General features: G+C 45.1%; 1 protein-coding gene across 1 annotated transcript in view; it reads right to left on the bottom strand.

Annotated features, from left to right (window-relative positions):
• Nucleotides 1-394: 394 nt before the first annotated feature.
• Nucleotides 395-21,632, bottom strand: part of CLYBL (citramalyl-CoA lyase) — a 160,070-nt gene continuing 138,832 nt past the window's right edge. Inside the window, 2 exon segments of the mRNA XM_049778524.1 lie at nucleotides 395-510; nucleotides 17,363-17,487. Coding sequence (XP_049634481.1) covers nucleotides 415-510; nucleotides 17,363-17,487 — 221 coding nt within the window. The 3' untranslated portion in view covers nucleotides 395-414.

The following is a 21,632-nucleotide window of genomic DNA, read 5'->3' as shown; positions in this document are numbered from 1 at the left end:
TGTCTATCCACCCATTGACCCCAGAGATGCTGTGTCTGTCTGTCCATCCATGGCCTCATGGCCTCTGTCTGCCTATCTTGGCCCCATAAATATTGTATCAGTCCCACCCACTGGCCCCCATGAACACTGTGTCTGTCTGGTCCACCCATGGCCCCATGGACACTGTCCATCCACTGACCTCATGGACGCTGTATCTATTTGTTCATTCCCTCCTGACTCCATGAATATTGTGTCTGTCTGTCCATCCACTGGCCACAAGAACACTGTGTCTTTCTGTCCACCCATGGCCCCATAGACTCTGTCTGTCAGTCTACCCCAGCCCTGTAGACATCCTATCTGTCTACACACTGGCCCGGTAGACTCTGTGTCTGTCTGTCTGTCCACCCACCTGGTGCCTAGCGGCAGGAACACAGGTCACTTTCCCTTGACGGCTGTGGCGAGTGTGACGATGTTGCGGGCCTGCCTCAGCAGCGGCATGTCGATCATGCTTCCTTGGAAAGTGAAGGCTCCCTGGAAAACAGCAGAAGTCCTGAGGAAGCTCTCCACAGACGTTTGTTTGAGACTCCGCCTTTACAGTCTCTCTGCCCGCTACCAGAGAAAGCAAGGGAGCGCAATGGGCCAAGACTAATCTCCCTCCCCTGCCAAAAGGGGGAACCATGATTGTTTTGTTCATTTGGAGGCTACAGCCAGCTGTACTCTGGGGTTTACTTACTCCGGAGTTTACTTGCACACAGGGATCACTCTTGATATGATACAGGGTGCCCAAGTCCACCATGTGCAAGGCCAACGCCCTCTCAGCCCCAACTTCATGTTTTAAACAAAAGGAAAAAAAATATATAAAGGAGGGCCGGAGAGCATGGAGATAGAGCTTTGCCTTGCATGCAGAAGGACGGTGGTTCGAATCCTGGAGTCCCATATGGTCCCTCGAGCCTGCTGGCAGCTATTTCTGAGCGTAGAGCCAGGAGTGACCCCTGAGTGCTGCTGGGTGTGACCCAAAAAAACAAAATAAAGTATAAAGTAGTAGAAACTGTTCATTCAACTCAGAAAATAATGGGGGAGGGAAGGTAAATCTTTGCCTCCGATTTTTTTATTTGATTCCTTTAGTTTTTGTTTGTTGGTTGGTTGGTTTGGTTTGTTTTTTTTTTTTTTTTTTTTTTTTAGTTTTTGGGTCACACCCAGCAGTGCTCAGGGGTTACTCCTGGCTCTATGCTCAGAAATTGCTCCTGGCAGGCTCACTGTGACTCGAAGCCCTGGAGGGCAAAGATCCTGTCTCACTTACCTTTGAACCCCTCAAAACTCAGACATGCTCAGAGAAGAGAGAGGAGGTGCTCTGTGGGGGGCCACGGACCAAGTGTCTGACAGGGCCGTTGGCGTCACCTCATCTAGTCCTCCCTCACTGTGAGTGTCCCACGGACACTATAGATGACTAACTGACTAACTGAACAGTTGGGGAGGAGTTGAGTCACATTCATGGGGTCCATCCATGGGGGTGACTGAAGTAAGGGGCCACCCTGAGGAGGGGCCCTGCAGATGGGTGGTTGGGCAAGAAGTTGCCTTCATGGAAAAAAATGTCCAGGGGTCAGGGGTGAGGATGCTAAGTGAGCTTTGGGAGAGGCTGAGGCAGCCACACAGATGAACAAGTGGTGTCTTCTCTGTTCTGTTATTGCTCCCTAATGCCTCTGGTCACCAAGAACTCAAGAGCTCAAGCCTAGTGAAGGATCACAGTATGAGATCCTTATATTCCTTTGGGCACAACAATGACTGAAGAGTTTCTCAGGGTCTGAAATAAAGCAGTCTGAAAGAGGAAGCACTGAATAATGAGGCTTCTAGGCCTCAGCTGCCTAGTGACACAGTGCTGGGGCTTGTCTCTTACTAGGACCCACCAGAATTCACTGGAATCCAGTGGAACCTACTAGAACACACTGAAATTCATTGGAACCTACCAGAATTCACTGGAATCCACTGGGACTTATGACCAGAACTCACTGGAATACACTGGAATCCTTTGGAACTCACTAGGGTCTTAACATAACTCACTGGAACCCACTGCAATCTACTGGAACTCATTGTAACTTACCAGAACTGAATGGAAACTACTGGAACTCAATGGAAACCCACTGGAAATCTTCTATTAGGGTTGTGCCCTCCGTACTTGCTCTGAGGAGAAACTAAGTTACTTGGTTCTGGTTCTTTAGTCTGGGGACTAACCCTGGGTCCAGACACCCAAAGGCCAACCAACCAACCTTGTTTCTCCTTGAGACTCTGGAACCTTCAACCTCCATGGAACCAGGGTGGGGTGCTCAAGATATCTTCCCTTCAGGGGAAATACAACACCCCACCCACCCTACTACCCCAGCTACTATTCCAGTCTATCTCTAAGTTTAACCCAGAATGTCTTTTTCCCCCCCAAAGATAAATGAAAACAGCGAATCTTGGGGCCGGAGAGATAGCATGGAGGTAAGGCGTTTGCCTCTCATGCAGGAGGGTCATCGGTTCGAATCCCGGCGTCCCATATATGGTCCTCCCGTGCCTGCCAGGAGCAATTTCTGAGCCTGGAGCCAGGAATAACCCCTGAGCACTGCCGGGTGTGACCCAAAAACCACAAAAAAAAAAAAAAAAAAAAAAAAAAAAAAAAAAAAAAAAAAAAAGAAAACAGCGAATCTTACTAGAAGGCACATTACAGAATCAGAAAATGACATTTAAGCGAAGAAAGTTGGGGTCCCTACCAGCAGCACAAGAACTTTGGGAAACTCTTCCCAGGCATCTTACAGTGGCAGAGCACAGCTTGGCCAGTGGTGGCAGCTGTGGAAGCTGAATCTTCTGAGCCCTGCCTGGAGTGAGCCCCCTGAGTACAGCCAGGAGTGAGTCCCAAGTACAGAGCCAGGAGGGAGCCCAGAAGACTGCTGGGGAGTGTCCCCAACCAAACCAAAACAAACCCACACAGATAAACTTGCACAGTAGTGTGTCTTTTCAAAGAAACATACAGGAAGGAGGGGGCGAGACTCTGAGACTTTTCAACCCCAAACTTTAAAAAGTTGGGGGATTATGGGGCCGGGCGGTGGCGCAAGAGGTAAGGTGCCTGCGCTAGCCTTGGACGGACCACAGTTCGATCCCCCGGCGTCCCATATGGTCCCCCAAGCCAGGAGCAACTTCTGAGCTCATAGCCAGGAGTAACCCCTGAGCGTTACCGGGTGTGGCCCAAAAACCAAAAAAAAAAAAAAAAAAAAAAAAAAAGTTGGGGGATTGGGCCCGGAGAGATAGCACAGCGGCGTTTGCTTTGCAAGCAGCCGATCCAGGACCAAAGGTGGTTGGTTTGAATCCCGGTGTCCCATATGGTCCCCCGTGCCTACCAGGAGCTATTTCTGAGCAGACAGCCAGGAGTAACCCCTGAGCAATGCCGGGTGTGGCCCAAAAAAACCAAAAAAAAAAAAAAAAAAGTTGGGGGATTGGGGATGCCAGGAACCGTAGCCAGAGAGGGACCTTCTGCCAGCAAGGCAAGCTCTCTGCTGATAAACCACAATCCAGCCCTCACCAAATTTCAGATTCCTCATTATTTGCTGTCTCCCAGTTAATGAATAGACTAAGTAGTTAGTAAACAATATTCCAAGGTCTGGCTGGTCATTGTGATACTCAATATGTTCAAAGAGAAAGAAAAATGGGGGGGCTGGGTAAGGCACTTACTTGCCTTGCCTGTAGCTGACCTGGGTTTGATCCCCAGCATTGCCACCTTATGTTCCCCAAAACTGCTAAAAGTGATCCCTGAGCACAGAGCCAGTAATAATAATAAAAAAAAAAAAACAAAAAAAACAACCACCGCTGCGTATGGCCCCAAACCAAGAACAACAAAATGAAATGAGTTTGGGGGCCAGAGTGATAGATAGGGCATTTGGCCTTGCATGTGGCCAGCCTGGATTTGATCCCCAGCATCCCTATATGATTCCCAGAGAACTGACAGGAGTAATTCATAAGAATAGAGCCAGAAATAACCTCTAAGCACTACTGGGTGTCCCCCCAAAAATAAACTTCAAAACAAAACGTGAATTTGGGAATAGTAAAAATAAATCACATTTTCCATCCTGAGTTTCTGCTAGGCAGCTCTCACTTATCAGAAATACCAAAGGATAGATTCCAGAGAGATAGCATGGAAGTAAGGCATTTGCCTTGCATGCAGAAGGACAGTGGCTCGAATCCCGGCATCCCATATGGTCCCCCCAGCCTGCCAGGAGCAATTTCTGAGCGTAGAGCCAGGAGTAACCCTGAGCACTGTTGGTTGACCCAAAAACAAAAAACAAAACAAAACAAAACAAAAACCCACAAAAACAAAAACCAACCAAAGAAAGAAAGAAAGAAAAAGAAAAGAAAGAAAAGAAAGAAGAGAAAGAAGAAGAAAAGAAAGAAAGAAGAAAGAAGAAAGAAAGAAAGAAAGAAAGAAAGAAAGAAAGAAAGAAAGAAAGAAAGAAAGAAAGAAAGAAAGAAAGAAAGAGAAATACCAAAGGACGGGCTAGAGCAGTGCGCTAACAGTAAGGCATCTGCTTGCAAACGCTAATCTAGGACAGACCTAGGTTTGATTCTCCCGGCATCCCATATGGTTCCCCAAGCCAGGAGCAATTTCTGAGCGCATAGCCAGAAGTAATCCCTGAGCATCACCAGGTGTGGCCCAAAACCCAAAAAAAAAAAAAAAAAGGAATACCAAGGATACTTGGAGAAGAAAAATTCACTAACAAAAATAATAAATGACAACTGAATTTGTGACACTGATAATATATGACATTAATATTTTAGGCATTTAAGAAATAAACCAGAACAGTTCCAAACAGGATTCAAGGAAGTGACATCTGGTTCTTGGGTCCTCTGAGAGCATCAGAGCATTTTGTTCTAGAGATAAACATCTTTATAAAAGTCAACATTAGGAGAATAAGAATATATGGGTATGGAAGCTGGAGCAATACAGGTGCCAGAGAACTTGCCTTGCACACTGATGACTGGGGTTCCATCCATGGCGTCCCATATGGTTCCCCAAGTACAGCTAGGAGTAACCCCCAAGCATTGCCTGGTGTGGCTCAAAAACAAAACTAAACAAAACAAAAAAGACTTTAGAGACTCTATTGGCCACAGCAACCCATGCTTGGAAACAAAAATCCACATCAGGGGCCGGAGTGGTGGTACAAGGGGTAAGGCGTCTGCCTTGCCGGTGCTAGCCTAGGGTGGATCGAAGTTCGATTCCCCGGTGTCCCATATGGTCCCCCAAGCCAGGAGTGATTTCTGAGCACATAGCCAGGAGTAACCCCTGAGCGTCACCGGGTGTGGCACAAAAACAAAAAAAACAAAAACCAAACCAAACAAACAAAAAAAACACTACACTCCTGCTCCCTAGAGAAACACACACGCACTGTGCCCCTAAAATTAATGGAGAACAATGCCCAACACCTCTCAGCAGCTGTGCCCGGGCTCAGAAGTGGCAGCAAAATAAGGCCACTGAGAGCGGAACGGAGGGATGTTTGGGCCAATTATGCTCATCTGGGACCGGCATCATGGTCTCCCTTCGTCCAGATGTGGCCATCCTGACTTCACTGGCCAAGTTAGGATGCACCTGCGTTCTGTGAAATTCTGATTTTTAACTTTCTCAGAAGCCGCACAATATAGCAGCCAATATAGCACAATATAGCTTTATCTGTACTTCCACCCTCAGGGAAAAAAAAGCTGGCAAAGAGCTGGGTGCATAGTATGCAAGCAGGAGACACCCCCCCCCCCCAACTCCTGCTAATACCAGGAACATCACATCCGGCTGTGCTAAGGGCTGACTCCTAGCTCTGTGCTCAGCGCTGGCTCTTGGTGGGCTTGGGGGACATAATTGGGTGCCTTGGGTGGAACCAGGGTGGGCTCTGTGCAAAGCAAGTGACATGCCCACTATCATATGGCTTCGCCCAAATAAGGGGCTTTTTAAGTCCATTGCCTTGCAAGCAGCTGTCCTGGTTCAATCCTGCTATTGTATCTGGTCAGCGTTAGAAGCAAGTCCTGAGTGCCAGCCTCCCCTCAGTCTAACCTCGCCTTTCCAAGAATCAATCTGCTCCTTTTTTGTGTGTGGGGAGGATATACCCAGTGATGCTCAGGGGTTACTCCTGGCTCTGTGCTCAGAAATCACTTCTGGCAGGCTCAGGGAACCACATAAAATGCAGGAGATCGAACCTGGTTGGCCATGTGCAAAGCAAATGCCCTACTTGCTGTGCTATTGCTCCAGCCCCCTATGCTCTTTTTTTTAGTATTTTATGTTTGGGGCCACACTCAGTGGTGCTCAGGACTCTGCTCTCAGGGACCACTCCTGCAAATCCTCCATAGAACCATAAATACAGGTGCTGGAGATTGAACCCCAGGCCAGCCAGGTGCTAGGCAGACATTCTATGTGCTATACCATTTCTGGCTCCTCTCTGTTTGTTTGTTTTTTTTTTTTGTTTTTGTTTTTTTTTTTGGTTTTTGGGCCACACCCATTGACGCTCAGGGGTTACTCCTGGCTATGCGCTCAGAAGTTGCTCCTGGCTTGGGGGACCATATGGGACACCGGGGGATCGAACCGAAGTCCGTCCAAGGCTAGCGCAGGCAAGGCAGGCACCTTACCCTCTTGCGCCACCGCCCGGCCCTTGTTTTTTTTTTTTAAACTTTTCTAGCAGGGAAGTAAAGGACAGTTTTGCATAAGTGTTATCAAGTTCATTTTTTAATCACTGCCGGGCACTTAGAAACTACTTACACTTATAAACTACTTAACCAAACATTACTTGCTCTCCTGGGCTCACTTGTGCCCCAGTAGCTGGGCAAGGGCATGGGATATGGGGGGGGTGAGCTGCCACTCTCTCAATGAGGGACACTACCACGGGTCACTAACCTAAAATAGAGGATGATAGGAAATTCTGGCCAGAGTGGCAGTATAGGGATTAAGGCTCTTGCTTGCGTACAGCTAAGCTCCGTGTTAGCCTTGGCACCACCAATGTATGGTCCTCCAAGAACCACCAGGAGCCAGGAATAAGCCCTGGGCACTGCTGGGTATGTGACCAACAACAAAAATTATAAAAATGCTTGATTTGTTTTTTTTTTGGGGGGGGTTACACCCAGTGATGCTCAGGAGTTATTCCTGGCTATGAACTCAGAAATCGCTCCTGGCTTGGGGGACCATATGAGATGCCAGGGGATCGAACTGTGGTCCCTCCTATGTTAGCACATCAAGGCAGATGCCCAACCACTTGCGCCATCGCTCCAGCCCCAGAAATGCTTGATTTTATAGAAATACTTGAATTATAGAAATTCTTGTTAAGTGAAAATGCTTAAAATCAAATTCCAGGAGCTGGAGAGACAATACAGGGGGCTAACCCCAGTTGGATCTCTTGTATCCTACATGGTTCCTCAAACATTCCAGGACTGATTCCTAAGTATAGCTGAGTAAAGCTCCAAATCCCTCCTCCACAAGAAAAAAAAAGGAAACAGAATTAAATACCATTTATCTGCTTCCAACATAAAAAAGAATAACAAGGGGCTAAAGTGACAGTACAGTAGGTTGAGTGTTTGTCTTGCGTGTGGCTGATTCAGGTTCATTCTTATATGGTCCCTGAGAACACCCAGGAATAATCCCTGAGCACAGAGCCAGGAGTAAGCCCTGAGCACCACTGGGTAGGACCCCTCAAATTAAAAACAACAAAAGAGTAAAGAAACCAACTAAGAAAATACAACCTGCAAATTAAAAGAGTATAGAAAACTGCTCTATTCCCACCAGCTAGAACAGAAAGGAAGGGCTGGAGCCAGAGAGATAGTACAGCAGGGAGGGCATTTACCTTGCATATAGACCCTAGTTCAAATCCTCAGGCATCTCATATGGTCCCTGAGTCTACCAGGAGTAATTTTGAGTGCAGTTATTTCTGAGGTGCTGTGGGATGGGGCCTAAACATCAAACCCCCAAAAGAAAGTGTTGGAGGCAGTGTGTGGGGTGAGGAGAGAGAGACCAGGGAGGGCTAAAGACTGACCAAAGGGCAGGGGGTGCAGGAGGCCGGATCTGACTCAAGCATCCCATGGTCCCCTGTGCATTGTCAGGAGCAACCCATAACACTGCTAAGGTGTAGCCCCAATATTCAAAAGAGAAAGAAAAGACAAAATGGAGAGAAAAGGGAAGGAAGGATGGAGGGTGATAAGAAAAGGAGGGAAGCAAGAATGGAAGGAAAGAAGAAAGAAGGGAAGGAGAGAGATAAGAGAAAAAAGGATAGAAAGTAAGAAGGAAGGAAGGAGGAGAGAAAGAAGGAAGAAAGGAAAGAGAGAAGTAAGGAAAGAAGGGAGGGAAAGAGGAAAGAAAGAGGGAGGGAGATAAGGAAGGGAGGAGAGAAGGAAGGAAGGAAAAAAGGAAGGAAGGGAGGAAGGGAGGGAGGGGAGGGAGGGAGGAAGGAAGGAGGGAAGGAAGGAAGGAGGCTGACAGAGTAGAAGGCCCCACTTAAACAATGATGCACCCTACATCTAGTGGGGGAGCAGTTCCTTGACTCAGCGCTGATTCTGAAAGACCCAGGGACAGTGAGTGTATGTAGGTGTGTGTGTGTGGTGTGTGTGTGTGTGTGGTGTGTGTGTGTGTGTGTGTGTGTGTGTGTGTGTGTGTGTGTGTTGACATTCTGCGTTCTCCCAGTGCCACTGAGAAGCTGCACTCCGTGAGCCCAGGATCGGCTTTCTAGCTTTTGCCTTTTTTTTTTTTTTTTCGGTATTTGGTTTCACACACCCGGCAGCGCTCAGGGGACCATGTGGGATGCCCAGATTCGAACACTGATCTTCTGCATGCAAGGCAAATGCCTTACCTCCATGCTATCTCTCTGGCCCCAAGCTTTTGCCAAAGGTTTCCCAGGATGGCCCAGGGAGCAAAATCGATAAGCGCTGGTGGCAGGAATCCAGGGCTAGAACCGGAGACTAGACAGTGCAGGACAGAACTGAGTGAGGCAGAGAAGGTCACAGGGGAAGGGGTGTGTGGGAGGGGACCTTCTGTGTGTGCCCCCTGTTCCCTGAGGGACTCAGGAAAGGACATTGATTCCAACTAACTGGATTCCCCATCTGTCAGGGACTGAATTCTCCAGCTTTGTCTAGCTGTGGCCTTGGGGCGTGGTGATTCTTGTGGCTGCTGACTTGACCTCAGTGTCCCTTTGTCCTCACCTGGGCCGCCAGGCTCTGGTCAGGTCTCAATGCCCCAAGCTGCAATCTATAATGATGAAACTGGAAGATATAACACAGCTTACTTCTAATGAGTCTCATATTGGATTTTTGTTTGTTTTGTTTTTGTCTTGGGGCCACACCCACTGGGGCTCAGGGGTTACTCCTAGCTCTGCACTCAGGAATCACACTTGGTGGTGTTCATAGTGCTCAGGGGATCCTATGGGATGCCAAGATCGAATCCAGGTTGACTTTGTGCGAGGCAAAACGCCTTTGCTGTGCTACTGCTCTGGCCCCAAGCATGTTTGTTTTTAAGTAATCCCCGCAATAGGGAAAACAAAAAGTATCACCAGAATGTCAAAGACAAAAGTCTCAACTCTCTGGGCAAAATAATTTGGTAACAGATCTGCAATGACCTCCACAATGAATTGCATGACTTGAAAAAGAATCTTTAAATGAAGCAAAAGATGAGCAAAAAGATTACTTTTAAATGAGCAAAACTTTATAGGGCCAGAGCCATAGCACAATGGGTAAGGTTTGCCTTGCATGTGGCTGATATGAGTTTGATCCTCGACATCCCATATGGGTCCCCTGAACCTGCTAGGGAGTGGTTCCTTAACGCAGAGCCAGGAGTAACCCCTGAATAGCACCAGATGTGGTCCAAAAACAACAACAAGAAAATAGCACTTAATATATGACACATTATAGGATATGTGTCATATTGGTTATATATATAAATATAAAATATGCAAAATATATATATATCTTAAGAATTATAAAAAATTATAAACATACATACAATGATTTTTAGTTAAAAATGCATTTTGATGGTCAACGTCAACCCAGGTTTGATCCTTGATAGCATGGTTCCCTGAATATTGCTAGAACCCCTCTGAGCACAGAACCTCAGAAATAAGCTCTGAGCACTTAGGTATTCCCACCCCTGTGTGTGTGTGTGTGTGTGTGTGTGAGAGAGAGAGAGGGGGGGGGGGGGAGAGAGAGAGAGAGAGAGATAAAATGCCTGCCTCACAGGGGGGGGAATGGATGGACAGAAAACTGGGGACATTGGTAGAGGGAAATGTGCCCTGGTAAAGAATTGAGTATGTTCTGTAACTGAAATTCGATCATAAACAATTTTGTATCCACAGTGTTTAAATAAAGTAACTAAAATAAAAGAATAGAAAAGAGAGAAAGTAGGGGCGGGAGCAGTGGTGCAAGTGGTAGGGTGTTTGCCTTGCACACACTGACCTAAGATGGACCACAGTTCAATCCCCGGAGTCCCATAAGGTCCCCCAAACCAGGATGATTTCTGAGCACATAGCCAGGAGCAACCCCTGATCACCACCGGGTGTGGCCCAAAAAAACAAAACAAAACAAAAGTGTGAGAGAGAAAGAAAGCAGGAGAGAGGACAAGAGTGAATGAGTAGAGAGAGAGAGACAGACAGACTGTTGCCATTTAAGGACAAAAAACAAATTATTTAAAAAGTTCTTCAAGTTCTCTCACATAAAAAATAGCTTCTCTAACCAGAGCCAGCCATTAGTCATTCGTGATGAAAAAAAGGGCTAAAATTGCAATGTCTCGTTTTAAAGTTGGTTTTTTCAAAAAAGATATTTGTTAATCATATCAGCCTTAAAGTCCATCAATAACCGGCTTCAGCTTTTCCAACAATTGGATTTCTGGACAGCAACATTGTGCTGCAGAGTTCTAAAAATATTCAATGGCCCAGAAGAGCACAGGGAGGGGTCCAAGAGGTGAGAATTTCGAAAGTAGCTGAGGTCCTTCACCCCCCCAAAAAAAACCCTCGGTTCCACTTGCCTATTCCAGCTCACAAATCAAGGGGGCAGGGAAGGAGTGAAGCTGGGGTGCATGGGGGTTCTATTGTTGTCTGTTAGTGGAATCGACTCTCTCAGCTGACAAAGACAAGAACATCTTCCAATGGTTTATTTGATCTGCGTGGAAAGGATGCCAGTGGGATTTCTGGCTCTTGAATAAGCGGAAACAATATTTTTGGCCAGAGAGACTTCGGATCTCTCTCGGGGAGCCTTCCAGAAGACCATCTGGACCCAACAGTGTTTTCTTTTGTGAAGCTTTGCCTTTGGAAACACCAGTGGAAGGTGTGTGAGCAGAATCGGATACTGGCGGGGCACGATTTTGCTTTTGATATATGAGGGGAACGCTCAGGGGAGACAGTGGGAGAATGGGAAGCATCTTGCTAAGACGAGGGGGAAAGAAATTTCTTAGTTTATCAAGCGCGAAGTTCCTCCTGCAATTCAGATCGCAGGCGATTTGTTTTTAGGAAGGCACATTTAATAATTTGCCTTGTTTTGTGTCATGAGCAAACCGAGAAGACTTCGGGGATGTGTGGGGTGTGGATGGGGTCTTGAATACTGACCCTTCCTTACTTATGCTTGTTCACATAGCCAGGACAGGGTCCTACCCCCCTGGCTGGGTTTGGGGCCAGCTTGGGAAATTATCATAAGGCCAAAGAGTGACAAAGTGAAGCCAGACCCTTCCAAAATCAAACCGAGCACGTACAGCAGAAAATATCAAGGAAAACCGGTTTGCAAAGCCCAAAATGCAGCCGAGTCAGGCCTGCAAAACTAGGGACACATTAAAGTCACCTTAAAAAAAATTGACCACATGAATTTTTGCCCCTTCCCTACATTTTTCTAAGAAGTCTTCTTTGGGGAAAAAAAAAAGGGAGTTCTTTTATTAAGATTTCCTGGGATTAACTATTATTTTTCCCCAAGTAAAGCAACGACTTCCTTTTGCTGTCATTTTTGTTGAAGAAATGGTGGAAGAAAGAGAAATGGTAGCACTGAGTTGATAATATAGATGTGAAGAAATATATACATGATTGTCTTGTGAATGTTTATAGGAATAGCATATTTATATTCAAATTATAGATTCTGTTGCTATTAGCTTAGATTAATTTATTGTTTGCTTGATATTTTTATTTCAGTTTCTAGACTATATGTCATTCTTGTTTGGTAGAAAAAAAAAGATTAAAATCGTATTTTTTAAAAAGCAATATTAAATTCAGTTCAGAATTTTAAAAATGGCTGGGACTACCGCTCTTGTAAAAAATGACATTAGATTTAAAGAAACTCCTTGATAAATTGAAACACAGAAGAACTTATAACACAGAAGAAACTTATCCTCATTAAAATATTCTACTGATTAATTCAAAGATAAATTAGTAATATTCATCTCACAATACATATTTCCCTGAAAAGACTAAAACGAGAACCCAGTGTGATTAATTCTGTAGCACATGTATACCTTGCACTCATTCTGTTAATCTAGAAATAATTTAGTTTATGGAAAGGACAAGGAGACCACAGAACATGCCAAATGCTTAAGCTTTTTCTTACATATTTTAATAAAAATCAGATTGAGATCTAAATGTCAATCTCCAGTCCTAATTCTTATTAAGGAGGACTATTGTACCAGGCAAATTTTGTTTTGTTTTGCTTTGTTTTGGGGCCACACAGCAACACTCAAGGGTTACTCCTGACTCTGACTTGGGAATTGCTCCTGGTAATGCTCAGGGGACCATGTGGGATGCCAAAGATTGAACCCAGGTGAGGCTAGGACAAAGCCAAAGCCCACCCTGTGTACTATCTCTTTGGCCTCCAGGTACAATTCTTAAAATTTAAGACAGGTTGAGTTTTCTGAGAGAAAGCTGTCACAGTAGCATAACAGTAGTCAAACAATGACAGATTACATATTACTTCTAAATGTTGTGTATTCAGCTGTGTTGTTTTTTTTTAATTATGAGCATCAAACTATACTTCTTTAGAACTTTTAATCATGGGCCAGAGCGATAGTACATGTGGGTAGGGCGTTTGCCTTGCATGTGGCTGACCTGGGTTTGATTCCCAGCATCTCATATGATAGCCTGAACCTGTCAAAAGTGACTTCTGAGCACAAAGGCAGGAGTAACCCAAGTGCTGCTGGGTGTTCTCCAAAACCAAAACCAAAAACCCAAAAAAACCAAATATTTTAATTAAGAAAAGATTTTTGTTTTAATCCTGTAATACTAAAGAATGAATACAACCTTCCAACTCATTGACTCAGAATCTGAGTAGTTCCTGTGAATTTACTTATTTGGAGGAGATAGGAAGCAAGGGTAGAATTTCTTCCATACAAATAATAATAGTGATATGAATTTAGCATTTAACTGCAAACTGCAGTCAGATCTTGTGCTTTGGGGCAGAATATGGTTTAAGATGGAAGCAGGAAGGGGCTAGTGATACTACAGTGGTTAGGGTGCCTACCTTACATGCAGTGGACTTGGGCTTGATTTCCAGCACCCCCCTGATTCTGCTAGAGTGCAGACTCCCTGAGCACAGAATCAAGCAAGAATAACTCCTGAGCACTATTGGGTGTGGCCAAAAAAGTAAAAAACAAACTAGTAACAACAACAACAACAAAAAACTAGGAGCAGGAGAAACTGAAAATAAGCCAGAATAAATGGATGATTAGCTTTTGTGGATATTTAGATCAAAAGAAATTTTTATTTGTTTTGGGGCCATACCCAGTGGTGCTCAGGGCTGACTGTTGGCTCTGAACTCAGGGTTCATTCCTGGCAGGGCTCAGGGACCAGCTGGGGTAGCAGGGATCCAACCCACAACCAGATGGCTGTGAGCAAGGCAAAAGCACCCTACTTGCTGTACTATCTAATGCTTGGACCTCCCAGAAACGATTTTTGAATGACATTTGTAGTCACGGGAAAGAAAGGACCTTTGAACAAAGGACAATCCAACCTTCATCTGTGCTTCGAAAAATGTTTGGGGCTTCTCTTTCCATAGCAATTCACATTGGAAAGCAATGACAGGGCTTTTAGACAACCGAAATTCCCACGAAATATTTACAAGTATTTACAAATATGGGCCACAGATGACCCAACCCTAAGGCTTGTCTCAAGATCCAGAGTCGCCACCTGCAGATTTCGTGTTTGTGAATGAACAGCCAATTTCGAGACAATCCCATGTCCCCTTTGTTCATTCCAATTTCCTGAAAACACTTACTCCTCCCCAGACAAAGTACCAAGTTGGTGTGTTCCCCTTTCGGCTGTGATAACTCTGGTTCTGCAGAAAAGGCTCCTTCTTCCAGACCAGTGCTGAGAGCTAAGAGTGCCTTTCTTTTTTAACAAAACAAAACCAGGAGTGGAGTGATAGCAGAAGAGTATAGCACTTGCCTGCCTTGCACGCAGCTGACCTGGGTTCAATCCCTGGCATACCATATGGCTCCCCAAACATAGGAAAGAAGGAAGGAGGACCGGAGTGATAGCACAGTGGTAAGGGCATTTGCCTTGCATGCAACCAACACCAGGATGGATGGTGGTTTGAATACTGGCATCCCATGTGGTCCCCCAAGCTGCCAGGAGTGATTTCTGAGCACAGAGCAAGGACGTAACCCCTGAGCGCCACTGGGTGTGACCCAAAAACCAAAAAAGAGAGAAAAAAGAAAAAAGAAAGGAAGGAATAAAGAAAGAAGGAAAGGAGGAAGGAAGGAAGGAAGGAAGGAAGGAAGGAAGGAAGGAAGGAAGGAAGGGAAGGAGGAAGGAAGGAAGGAAGGAAGGAAGGAAGGAAAAGAAGGAGAGGAAGGAAGGAAGGAACGAAGGAAGGAACGAAGGACGAAGGAACGAAGGAACGAAGGAAGGAAGGCCAGGCCAGAATGATAGCACAGCAGGGCAGGACCACTTTCTGTGCATGCAGAAGACCAAAGGCTTGAGTCCTAGTACCCCAGATGGTTCCCCCGAAGCCCATCCTACTAGTGATCCCTAGGAGTAAGCTCTGAGCACCATTGGATGTGATGAAAAAATGAAAACAGAAAAGAAAACAAACTGCCAAAGGAGATCAGAACATAACCAAGCTTTTCTAGGAACCTGGTTGCTAAAGGGGATCAAAGCAGCCTGGGCCAGATCATGGCTTGTAGGTCAGCCCGGGGAGGGCCCTGGATCTATGGCCTCAGTGGATGTGCTATGACTGATGTGCTTTAGTGCTCTGGTTGATAAAGTGACTTGGGCACATGAATGGGGGGGGGCCTCTAGATTGAGGGTGAAGGCTGTGTGTGTGTGTGTGTGTGTGTGTGTGTGTGCTAGTGTGTCTTGAAGATACAAAACATCATCTTAAAAAATGATTACCTGGGCAGCTGAGCGATAGCACAGCAGTAGGGTATTTACCTTGCATGCGGCCAACCCAGGAAGAATGTGGGTTCGATTCCCAGCACCCCATATGGTCCCCGAGGCCTGCCAGGAGCAATTTCTGAGCACAGAGCCAGGAGTAATCCCTGAGTGCCGCCAGTGTGACCCCCTCAAATAAGAAATAAAAAGAAAAATGTTTCTCTACAAAACACAGTTATGCCAACAGTGGCCCCAGTTGACCACGACGGGCTGCAAAGTGAAAGATTTCCCAGGTGACCGGTGTTGCTGTCGTATCTTGTATATCCCAAAACCTAGATTTTGACCTTTGGATTCCAGGTTGCAAGTGTGCATCAAAATGAGGGGTGCCTGGTTGTAGGATAAGGGGTACTGAGCCTGTATGGCAACTGGCATTGTAGAGGCTCTCATAGCCTTTTCCACCGTCCAGGGTCCTGGAATTTTCGGGTGATTTTTGCACCGTAGAAAGGACATGTGTTACCAGTGACCGGCTCACTGACATTTCTGTTTTGTGTACAGGGAGTACTGAGCAGAAAGAACCTTACTTGTGTGTTGTGGCTTGTTTTGTTTTGGGGGCCACACCTTTGGCGTGCTCAGGGCTTACTCCTGGCTCTTCACTTAGGGGACCACTCCTGGCAATGCTGTCTCTGTCTAGCTGTCTCCAGCCCTTCTCACTACTTGGTAGACATTCTTTTCTTTCTCCCCTAAGCTGACTTTGCATCCGAGCTACCAAAACTTCCCCAGGTCCATCACCGGACCATCACGAGTTTCAACAGAACCTCCTAAACAGATTTTGGACACACATCTTTCCTCCCCTTCGCTCTGACACAAGTGGCAACTGGCATTAATTGCAAATAACCTTTTAAGATAATTAACTGACATCGCTGCCACGAGCATAAAATCTTCCTTCGGGCGACACCTCATTTAAGTGTCACTGGCACAGATGTGAACCAGATTGCACCAGGCCACTGCAATATTTACATAGCAGAGACCCACAGCGCAGGCAACGCGGGGCTCAATGATGCAGTAAATTAGGAACCACCGCGCTTCGGCGTTAATTTGATTTCCCAGCCTCTCCGAATCTCGAGTCCAGAAACCAAGCGTGCGTGGGGCACGTGTGTGTGTGTGTGTGTGTGTGTGTGTGTGTGTGTGTATGCATACCACACACACACACACACACCACCTCCTGTCCCTAGAACAGCCCAAAGCAGAGAGGTGCCCTTCCAACCACCCCGCAGGAAAAGAACTTAAAAATCTATTATTTCTCCACTCCACGGAGCACCATCTGATCAAATTGAGTTGATTTCATGACAATGCGTTCGTGCTTCTGATCAAAATGTGTTTATTTGCTCATGAATACTGCGTTCCCGAGTGGATAGGAGGGGGCTCGGGTGGGGGGGGGAACCAAGAACTAGAAACAAACATTTTCTAATTTCCTCCAGGCTGCCATTCTGCGTTATGAAAATCATCAAATGGGAACCCCCGGGAGGTACTTGGCATCATATTTTGGGGCCTGGAGGACCAATTTACCTTTGTGAACTTTCAATGTTTATAGCAAACACCCAGTTTTCTTCAAAGCCATTCTGAAGAAGAGCTGTTGTGTTCATTCTCCCCCCACAGCTGCCCAAAACACCAGGCTCCCTGCAACCCTCCAGAAAATACAACCTTTCCCTGGGGCCCGAGCATAAACCCAGCAGGAAGGGTGTCTATGCCTTGCATGAGGCTGACCCGGGTTCAACTCAAAGCATCCCTTAAAGTCCCCTGAGCTCCTCCAGAATGACCCCTGAGTGTCAGAGTCAGTAATAACCCCGGAGTGCAGAGACAGAGGAAGGAAGGAAGGAAGGAAAGGAAGGAAGGAAGGAAGGAAAGGAAGGAAGGAAGGAAGGAAGGAAGGAAGGAAGGAAGGAAGGAAGGAAGGAAGGAAGGAAGGAAGGAAGGAAGGAAAGGAAGGAAGGAAGGAAGGAAGGAAAGGAAGGAAGGAAGGAAGGGACAGATAGACCAACAGCAACAACAAAATCAATTAAACATTTTACCTTCCCTAGCTTTTGGTGCTCCTCGAAGGCGGCCATCAGGTCTTTGGCCCACTTAATTCTTTCCGGGGTAGGGGTGAACTCTTCCTGGACCACAGCAACTTGGTCAGGGTGTATCACCTGCTTACCTACAAGATTAGCAACACCAGCAAACAGATGTTCAAACAATGTCTCAAGCACACCCAGGAGCCCCCCCCCCCCATCAACTGCTGCGCAGACCTTATGCAAAATAATGATTTTAGAACTTTTGTAAAAGGGGGGGGGGGATAAAAAAAGAAAGAAAGAAAGGAAAGAATAAAAAAAAAATAAACCACCTGCGATCAGGCAGGCTTTTTGGGAGAATAGCCCATAAGAACAGGCTATAATGGGCGTAATTGTGTTTCCGATCCTATAGAAATGTCATCCCAGGCACTTAATCCTCACGTTCAGTTACAGGTGGACCGAGAGAGCGAGGCAACCTCTTGATTAACTTGCTTTGGCCACAACTTTAAAGACTAAATGTCTGCAAATGAGAGCAATTATTTTGTGCTAAAGCAGGAAAAGTCTATTGTGCTTCTTCCAAATGTTGTCAGTGGCTCTGTTCAACCCTCCCTCCTTCTGTGACATCTTTTTAGAAGTGATTATGGTTGGGGTTCAGCTTGGAAAAACTAACATGACTCCTCAGTGCCTCTCCCAAGTGTCTTTCCCATAATAGATTAATCTTCTGTCTTTTAAAAAAAACTATACCAGGTCGTTCCTAACTGCCAATAGGAAATGGGTTCCGGAAGGGGGAAAATCTTTTCAGCAGAGCACAACAGAAGGCAGATTTGAACAACACTGGGGTTACTATTTCACTGAAAACTGTGTAAATAAATTATTGTTCGTTTTTCTATCCAAAAGCATAAACAAATGTTACCTCCCCGCCCAATCTTGCTTTTCTGCCTCGAGCCTTCTTCTATAGCTCTTTAGATATTCCAAAAGAAATATTATCTATCTGTTAGAAGTTGCTTTTAAAATGATCTATACGAATAAAAAAGAAGCTTTCTGCCTCCTTTGGAAGCGTACGGATCTTCACTAAAAACATAGTACAAAAAAAAAAAGAGTGACAGAATTCTATGAATCATGTACTGATTACAAAACCAATTTAACAGGCAGGAAGGAAAGAATCTAATCAGGCCATTAATAAAATGGAACATAATTTAATGTTCTAATCATGATGAGATTATAGTTAATATTACATGATAAAATTATGGGCCTATTTGGTTCTTTAAAAATGAATGTACACTTTATGATAATTTACCGTTAAGTATATTTGTTGGTCTATTATATTAATCTGCTTTGTTTTAAAAGAGTTGTTTAGCACGTACTACAAATTGTATCCCTTGTATAAAATAACAATTCTTATGACTGTCAATCTTTATTCTTCCGGGTAGAAAATCAGAGAACTTTTTTTTTTTTTTTGAGTATTCTGTGAAGAAAAAAAATAATTGAAATGGGTTAACCAAACACATCCTTATTTTTACGGTGGTATGATGAAAACTCTTCACATTGTTGTTTGGGTCTTCTCTGTCAATGCAATAATAAAAATGTTCAGAACCAGTTACGGCCAACATGCTTTCAATGATCTGAGGAATAAATTTCCGGGACTTAATAACATCAGCAATGACAAATGAGGCCTCTGCCATAGGAGGCATCCCGACCTTTTTAAATAAACTTAATCATTGTTACCCTATTATTAATAAAGCATGTCAGCTCAGGTAGTCATTTCGCACTAATTGTTTATCCTGAATTTTGTAACGCATGTACATAATTTATAGTGTCGTGTAAAACATAAAAAAGCAGTTTTAAAGCGTCACTTCTGGGTGCCAGAAGGGATCAGCAGCTGGGAGCCAGGACAACTTATTGAAACATAGCGAGATCCTTCTTCCGTATTTGGGAATGGAAGGGCTGGTTTTAGGCTGCATGGTAGGTTGTAGGAATTAGTGAAGAGGCACCTAAGAAGGACATTATGTTTTGGTCATATTTATCCGGCCCCAACAAGTGACTCTCCAAAGCTACAGGGCCATGCGACAGCCAGGCAAAGTTTGATAGAGAGGAACTACTCTTGACAAGTTTCTGAGAGGGTGCAAGATTGGAAGACACGAAAATTTATGACCATGAAATCCCGTTTTACAGTAGCCCTTAATATAGTGTGATCTAAATCAATACTGTCAAGTCTTTTAGGTGACTTATGATGTATAGTTTGTCTTCCTCAAAAGACTGTGCCTGAGGAGAGAAGGCCCACTGCTTTCATCGTCATGACCCTTATGCCATTGTGTGAGGTTGGGTGACTGTGCTAGGACTTAAATATGGAGGGTTCTCTTTATTAAAAAATAATTCCTATGTATTACTAGCCGTGATAGGACCTAGGTATTGGTTTAAAATCGATCAACATGGATCGTGGTCCTGGGAATGCTGAAAATGCTGCAAAGATATGAAAATGGGCTAACTCTGGGGAGGAAAAAACAAAAAAAAGCATGTAACTCCTGCCCGACTATCTAATTTTTTTTTTACAATTTTCTAAGTATTTATGTCTATATAAGTTTTGTCTTTTCAATTGTAGATTAATTAAAGAAAATGTATCACATTGTGACATAACTGCAACTATCTAATTTTTAAAATTACTAAAAATTCCTAATGCCACAGCAACTGGAATGTGCTTTATCAGTATGTATGTGTGAGAGAGAAATAGTACTTTCATTAGGTGTTTTTTTACATCTTCTGATGATGTGAGATGGGACATTTTTCCTTCCTTTCATATTCGTGTTATTCCTTTCTTCTCTCTCTCTCTCTCTCTCTCTCTCTCTCCCTCTCTCTCTCTCTCCCCTCTCTCCCCCTCCCTCCCTCTCTCCCCTCTTCTCTTGTTCAAAAAGCCACAAACTCTGGCAGTTAAATAACAAATAATTATGAGCAGCAGATCATCAGTAGCTTAAAAATACTCCTGCGAACATTTTAGAGAAACTGCACTCTCCTACTAACTGTCGGGCTTCCTACTTTCCACTGGCCTGTATGGCCTGTATGTAGCTCTAAAAGTGGAATAACAAAGGACCCTCGTTCTGCTCCAGGGCTTCAGACTTGCTCACTTGAAGGCTTTACCTGGGCACGGTACCCCTGCCCCCAACTTCTCCTCCCTGGCTCCTATTCTTCTGGTGATTCACTGCTCCCACTGTTGAGAAACAATAGTGCCCAGCCCATAAGCTCCTCATGCTGAGCTGGGCACAGTCTAGAAATTGAAATCTGATTTGAAAGAGCTGCTCCTCTGCCACTGAACCAAGGTGCACCCCCATTCCATCTTGGGGTTGTACCTTGATTAAAAAAACCAAACTAGTTTCCAACTCCCTTCAAGGTTCTGAAGAGAATGTGCCCCAATGTCCTCCCCACCCCTCAGCAGATAGTATTGGGTGCTGTCTGAGAGTGGGCAGCCTTCGGGGGGGTGGTCATGAAGGAGGTTGGGGAGAAGAGTGTTTCTTCTGTTTTTTATGTCTGAATTAGGACCCATTTCAGATCAACATCTGGCTGACTGGGCAGCCGGCACCAATTACTGCAGCCCAACAACGTTGGGGTCTATTAGATGTCATGGGGTTTTGCCTCCGGCCTTCCTGTCGGGGTCCCGTTCCTAACTCGGTCTGTTGGACAGCAGGTGGGCATTCTGGGCCCTGGGAAACAAAGATAGGACCCCAGGATGGCAGAGGACCCCCTTCCACGTTCGCTATACAATGTCGAACAGGAATGATTTGCCTGACAGTTGAGCTGAGTGAGACATTTTCTCAATGGCCTGCACATTCTAGTCACTCGCTAAGACAAAATCTGAAGGGGCATCATGTATTCTGTTCCCTCTGTCAAACACACACACACACACACACACACAAATGGGTGGTGGTGGAGCGCTGCTGAATTCTAACACGGAGATTGTTTCTTTCAGGCTTTTGATTTTCATTCTGGGTGACAGCCTGTTCCATCAAAATTATCGCTGACATTTAAAGTCCCTGTGTGTGAAGTATTTCTTTCGGTCACCCCCCTCCACGGGACAGATTTCAAAAATATTTCCCAAAGGGGAGGGGATGGCTGTCTGTTCTCTTCCCCTTCTTGTTTAGATCTTGTACCGAAAGCTACCGTGTCTGCAGAGGTGACGAAAGAATAAATCTGATCAGAAGCAGAGAATGATTGCTGTGTGTGTGTGTTGTGTGGTGTGTGTGTGTGTGTGTGTGCCGCGCGCGCGTGTGCATGCATGCGTGTGCGTGATCAGAAGTTGTGT

This window comes from Suncus etruscus, chromosome 8, assembly GCF_024139225.1.
Source record: "Suncus etruscus isolate mSunEtr1 chromosome 8, mSunEtr1.pri.cur, whole genome shotgun sequence".
In the NCBI taxonomy this organism is placed as follows: domain Eukaryota; kingdom Metazoa; phylum Chordata; class Mammalia; order Eulipotyphla; family Soricidae; genus Suncus; species Suncus etruscus.
This window is presented reverse-complemented; position numbering and strand designations above follow the sequence as displayed.